General features: G+C 33.1%; 1 protein-coding gene across 1 annotated transcript; it reads left to right on the top strand.

Moving 5' to 3' along the window:
- The first annotated feature begins 3,032 nt into the window (after window positions 1–3,032).
- On the top strand, window positions 3,033–6,307 carry LOC123200574 (receptor-like serine/threonine-protein kinase SD1-8). Its single transcript, XM_044615815.1, has 7 exons — window positions 3,033–4,167; window positions 4,326–4,460; window positions 4,567–4,748; window positions 4,891–5,101; window positions 5,219–5,456; window positions 5,539–5,689; window positions 5,770–6,307. The coding sequence occupies exons 1-7, from the start codon at window positions 3,078–3,080 to the stop codon at window positions 6,076–6,078; spliced, it is 2,316 nt and encodes a 771-aa protein (XP_044471750.1). The 5' UTR covers window positions 3,033–3,077; the 3' UTR covers window positions 6,079–6,307.
- The last annotated feature ends 537 nt before the right edge of the window (window positions 6,308–6,844 follow it).

Raw genomic sequence — 6,844 nt, forward strand, 5'->3', positions numbered from 1 at the left:
TTTAGTTCAAAATTGAATCAAAGTCAAGCTAAACAATTTGACTTGTCTTTCTAAATCAAGCCAACCTCAATCTAGATCAAGCTAAACTTTCTTTAATTCAGACTGGACTCAATTTCTAGAACTAGCCGACCTTTTGATTTTAAGTCATCTTGAATCTGCATTGAGTTGAACCAAGCTAAACTAACTTTTAAGATTCAATCAATTTGATTCGAATTCAACCTGACTAATAACAACATAATTTTTTGCAAGAAATTAAAAAAATGCATAATTAAAAGTATAAATTTATTTAATTAAAACAAAAATATAAATAATTAGAGGATAAAATCATTAAAATACGTATTTATAACAATGGATATTTTCCTTCCGTCATTTTTTAAGTCATGATAAAATAATAAAACTGGTTTTATGAAAGACTTAGTTTTCTAAGAGTCGTGGTCCTGATCAAATTAGAATTTTTAATTTTAATTAGATTAATTATTACTGGACTTCTAAACGCTTTAAGGATAACAAAAACTAAATAAAAATATTGAAACATTTATTTAATAAATATTTTATTATTTTTTTAATATAATAGTAAAAAGAAGAGAAATGAAATAAAAAATTTTCCCACAATAGGGCATGGAGACTCCCCGGATCCCCATATCAAGAATGGTGCACGGATAGAGAAAGATTTTCCCGAGGACAGGGATTTGGGTATTTGTCCCTAATTGATTACCTCTGGATTTGACGAACCCTAGGTGCCACTGGATAGCTCATCCGTCCAGGTGCCGAGCAGCCACCTTCACCCAATTCTCAAGTGGTGTTCCATCCACTTCGAAAAAGTACTTGGCCTGGGAAAGTTCAGTTGAACTGCCCCATGGCAATTTCTGAGATGTTCCCGCAGTGATTCCCTCCACTATTAGGTCCACCATCTTCTACTTAGTAAAGATCACAAACTGCTAAATGCTCGAGCCTCCTATCAAACTCTTAATTTCATCAATTGTGTCCTTCAGTAATCATGGCTGATGAAGTTTTGATTCCTGAACAAGTTATATCATTAATCTTGTAGGCTCTTGCACTCTGTTCCCCTCATCCATGTTCGGCGCTCAACTTTGATACCAACTGGTTTGATCCGGTACGAATTTAACGAAAGTTTCAAGAAATCAGGTAGAAAGTCTACAGAGACAGAAAACACAATTCAAAAGACACCAGAGTTAGAATAATTGAACTTTACAATATTTTATTTATTTTTTAAGTCCTAATCGTCCCAATAACATTCTATTGATTTTGAAGTGATTTTCAATTAAGAATACGGATGAAATAAGTTTGAGTCGGTATGGTTGTACACTTGTAAGCTTAGGGAGGGGGTAAAACGGGAATAAAGTTGGAATCTTGGGTAAAAAATGTATAAAATAAAAAGGGATTCAAAGGTATAAACGATTAAAATAATTCAATAAAATTATACATATATATTTTTTATACATAAATTAGGTACACAAATGATGCATAATCATGTAATTGAGTGATTTTAAATTAAAAATAAATAACATTTAATTATGTGATGACACATCAAATTATACCCAAGTTATATATAAAAAATATATATATACATAACATTTCTCAAAATAATTAATCTTCAAAAAAACAAAAGAATTTATGTGATTGAACTTCTATTTCCATTCATTGTTTTGATCTTTGAACTTTCAAAAAAAAAATTGTGGTAAAAAAAAAATCATATGGTCGAACTTCCATTTCCATTCATTGTATTGATCTTTGAAATTTCAAAAAAAAAAATATTATGCGGTCAAAACTTTTATTTCCATTCATTGTTTTGACCTTTGAAATTTCAATTTCTTTTTTAAGTGAATCATTACATTATTTTGGTAAGTGTAATGGTTAAAACTTTATTTGTTAGTTCATCTAGTCAAATGTACAAGTGTGACCTATAGTAAAACAAATACGATTAGTGGTAAAACAAGTGTCAAATATACTATGAGTAGGGCTTGCATACAAAAATGATAGAGAAGTGGAGTCCTAATTAGATAACAGATAGAGCATATAGAAGAGAGAATAAAGAGGAAGAAAACAAATGATAATTAAGGTAAAGAGCTTTGGTTTGTAAGTATCTTGTAAATTCTCTAATTGTTTTTATGGTAGATTGATTGGCTACCTTGACAACAGATGTAGATAATATAACTAAATGTCAAATCATTGTAAATTCTTCGTTGTTTTTCTTTTTTCTTGCTTCGTATTCTTTTTGTCGTTCTTTCATATTTTCTTTATTATCATTAATGTAAGTTGATTAGAGATAGAGGACTTTAAAGTTTCTAAATTTGTAAAATTTTTAGCTAATTGTTTTCAGGCATTGAGACATTCAGCTCCTTCAAAGCAAAGAAGCAACAGGAAAGAGCTGTCCAATGAATATGAGTTTTGATCCAACATAAAATCACCCATTTTTAGTGGCTTTTGTTCATTTTCAATTTTAGACAACTTAAAATCTTACACAAGATAGGATGAAGGGGGCAAATTTGTAAGTTTGTTGAGTCAAACAACAACAAACTCAACCTTGGCTTAAGTACAAAACTTGAGTCTTAATCAACAATAATTAAGTTGAATTCGGCTCAATACGAGCTGATCAGTGAGGCTCGCAACCCTAATTGAGATTGGGCAATTGATATTATTTAGCAAATGGTAATAAATCATTAAGACGATGATGAGGAAATGTATTAGTAGTCAACCAGACTAATAGAAACCCCTGGGAAGGGTCCAATATTTGGAATAAAAATCAAACCTGGAATATCAGAAAAAAACAGTGAGTCAAGGTGTTTCCTATGTCTGTCTGGAAAGCAACAAAGTTCTTAGTCAATCCCTTGAAATTCAAAGTTGTTACACTTGTATCCGTACAAAAAATCAAAGCATCACAAATTCCTTGTATAGATTTACCGATACAACTCGTGGTCCAGAAAAGGAGAAATTGTATGATTTTCCCACGAAATCTATCAATAAAGTCATCAGAGGACAATTGATGTGTTGTATTTTTGCCTAGCTTGATGAATGAACATTCACATTTCCTGCTAAACAGCACCTTCCTTTCTTCAATGGCTGACAAAACCATCACCTTCCTCCTCTTGCTCTTCATTTCTCTCCCCCATTCATGCTGCAGGGACTCGTCACCAAGGTGGATTAGAGGTGGTTACTGGGATTCTTACAGCGAGCTCCCCATATCTGAAATAAATTCTGCTCTTTTCACTCACCTTATGTGCGGTTTTGCTCGTATAAACTCCTCCACTTATCATATTTTTTTTAACTCAACTTCTGAACAATCCTTCTACAATTTCGCCACCACTGTGAAACGCAAGAACCCATCTGTTGTGCCACTTTTATCAATATGGGGTGGGGGACAAGACTCTTCAATCTTTTCTTCAATGATAAACGAATCATCTTCCAGAAAGACTTTTATCAAATTCTCCATAGAAACAGCCAGGCTATATGGCTTCCATGGCCTAGATCTTGCTGGTGTGAAGCCAAACAGAGCCATCAACATGACAAATTTAGGAATCCTTTTCGATGAATGGCATGATGAGATCATTTTCGAAGCAAGAAACTCAGGTAAGTCAGAGCTTTTACTAATAATCACAAGCCATCACTTGCCTTCTCAAGACGCGGTCATGTACCCCATAGAATCATTGAAAAAGAATCTCAATTGGATACATGTTTTAGCATTTGACTATTATGTGCCTACAAGGGATAATTTTACAGGGTTTCATGCTGCTTTATATAGTTCTTCAGGTTGGTTCAATACCAATAATAGTATAAATGAATGGCTGAGCATTGGAATTGAAGCTCAAAAACTTGTTCTGGGTTTGCCTTACCATGGCTACGCTTGGACACTTACTAGTCCAACTGATAATGTTGTTGGTGCACCGGCTTCTGGTCCCCGTATCACACTAGATGGTTCTATAGGTTACAAGTTTGTCAAATCGTTCATTCAAGATTATGGTTATGGAGCTGCTGCAGTGTATAATCACACTTATGTCGTGAATATATTCACTGTTGGAGTAAATTGGATTAATTTTGATGGTGTGGAGGCTATAAGAGCTAAAGTTTCTTATGCGATGGAGAAAGAACTGCTTGGTTACAATGTTTTCCAGCTCTCTAATGATGACAAATGGGAGCTTTCTTCAGCTGGTATGTTGTCTTCTTGATCATTAGCTTAAACAGAGAAGATAAAGAGGAATTTCAGTGGGAAGATGAATCCTAAGTGTTTCTGATTAAATCATAATATTAAAATGTTAAACAAATTTAATAACTTTGTGATTCTACTGAACATAAGAAATATTTTTCAGCTCAACAGGAAAGTACTGAAGACCAGCAGGACAAGCCGCGTTCACTGATAATAATTCTTGTTACAATAGCTGTACTTATGCTGCTTCTTGGTACCATAATTTGCTGTTGGAAAAAAACACTACTCAAATCAACAGGTAACTTAAACTTGTAGTTAGATATGAGTGCTATAATCAACCACGAAATAATGGGATTGGACTGTTTGTTTGACTGAATTGTGCTTTACATTCAATTTGGTTTCAGGGATTATGAGTACTATGAAGAGTTCAACATCTAAACTGAAAATCAAAGTAACAGGTATTGAAAATCTCAACAATACTGCAAGTAAGCTGCAAGTATTCAGTTTTACAACCATTAAAGCAGCTACGAATAACTTTTCGAATGATAATAAGCTCGGCGAGGGTGGATATGGACCTGTGTACAAGGTAATAATACTAACAGACTGTTACATGTACTGGTTTAGGAGTTGCAGCTGATGCCATTTATGGGGCTGTTCATGATATTCTTAAACTATTGGGTTAATAGTATGTTTTGTTTATAAGAGTAGTGGGTGGTTTTAACCCTCAGGGGAGGCTACTGAAGGGACAAGAAATAGCAGTGAAGAGGCTTTCAGAAACTTCTCATCAAGGAATTGAAGAGTTCAAGAATGAAGTTGAGCTTACTGCAAGGCTTCAGCATGTAAATATTGTACCAGTCTTGGGAATTTGCACCCAGAAGGAAGAAAAGATGCTGATTTATGAATACATGCCAAACAAAAGCTTGGATTTCTACATCTTTGGTATGCCACTTTGTTTTCCGCTGTCCTCTATATATCTTTCTCTGGGTTCAAATAGCTTCTCTGCATAACAATAAATTCTCTAAGCATGTTACTAAAAAATGATGGATATATTTGCAGATTCTGATAGATGGTATATTTTAGATTGGCAAAAACGTGTTCGGATCATTGAAGGTATTACCCAAGGGCTTTTATATCTGCAAGAATACTCAAATTTTACAATAGTTCATAAAGACCTAAAGGCCAGCAACATTTTGTTGGATAGCGAAATGAATCCCAAAATATCAGATTTTGGTATGGCTCGAGCTTTCAAAAAAGATGAATGCGAAGCTAACACAAACCACATAGTTGGAACATAGTAAGTAATTAATTTGCCCATAACATTTCTGTAAGTGTCATGTGTTGTATAATGGCCTTTTCTTTGCTATGTTGAATTGCAGTGGCTATGTTCCTCCGGAATATGTAAGAAAAGGTATATACTCCATGAAGTACGATGTTTATAGCTATGGAGTTCTTCTTCTGCAGATCATAAGTGGCAAGAAGACAGCATGCTATTATGGCTCCAGTGAAAATCTAAACCTTTTGGAATATGTAAGTCATTTTTTTATACTACTATTAAAAGACAAAGTCTCAATCTATTGAAATCTATATGGGAATATGCAATGTTTCAGGGGTATGGATTGTGGAGAGAAGGTGAAAGCATGAAGTTTTTTGATTCATCACTGGATGATTCTTCTTCTCTATTGAAACTAGAGAAATGCATGCAGGTAGCTTTACTGTGTGTTCAGGAAATCCCTACAGATAGACCGACCATGCTCAGAGTTTATAACATGCTCAAAGGTGAAAGTGTAGACATGCTTTCTCCGAAGAAGCCTGCTTTTTCAGTTAAAAGAGATGAATATGAGAATAGTGATTGCATCTTCAAGGAGAAAATATTTTCAGTCAATGATACAACAGTAACTCAACTGGGACCACGATGAGTCGAGGACTAATCTTGGAAGATATTCAAGTAATTGTAAATTCCTTCCTAAGTATGGCACTCCAGCCTGTAAACCTAATGCCAAAACTTTAGTTTAGTTTATATTTTATATGCACACAATTGTCCTGAAGTTTAGGAGGATATGTCACTCTACCTACCTTATATGCTAATTAATTTGTATGTTCTTAGGATGGATATCTTATTCATGGAATATGCAATTGATGCGATTATCAAACAAGAAAATATCAATGTTACTTTATATATCTAAAGTTTCTATATATGCATGATATTTATTATCAAATATTTTTATGACATATAGTGTATATTATTTTTTTGCTCTTTTACTATTACACCTTATTATTTTTGATGAAATTAACTCAAAGCATCCACCTTAGTTAAGTCTAACTAGAGGTAAGTTTGTTTTTAAGGAAATATCTATCCAAAAAATAATTAAGGTGAAATACCTAATTTCCAATAATATGTTATTAATTAGCTGAAAGAAAAGATGGAGAATTGATTGTAAATCAATTTCATCCATTAATAGTAGAGAGAGTGATTGCATAATAAGGTAAAATTTGGAATTCCAGAAGGCTCCACCATCTTAATTCCAAAGCAGGTAATCCACCCATATAAATTATATAAACTTTATTTTCTTCCATTTCATTTTTTATTATCAATTTAATTTGAAAAAAATAATATAGGATGTTTCCTAAGTGATGTTATAAGATATTTAAAATCATTTTTTATAATTACTAATTATTAATTTA

This window comes from Mangifera indica, chromosome 17 (assembly GCF_011075055.1).
Source record: "Mangifera indica cultivar Alphonso chromosome 17, CATAS_Mindica_2.1, whole genome shotgun sequence".
Taxonomy (NCBI): Eukaryota; Viridiplantae; Streptophyta; class Magnoliopsida; order Sapindales; family Anacardiaceae; genus Mangifera; species Mangifera indica.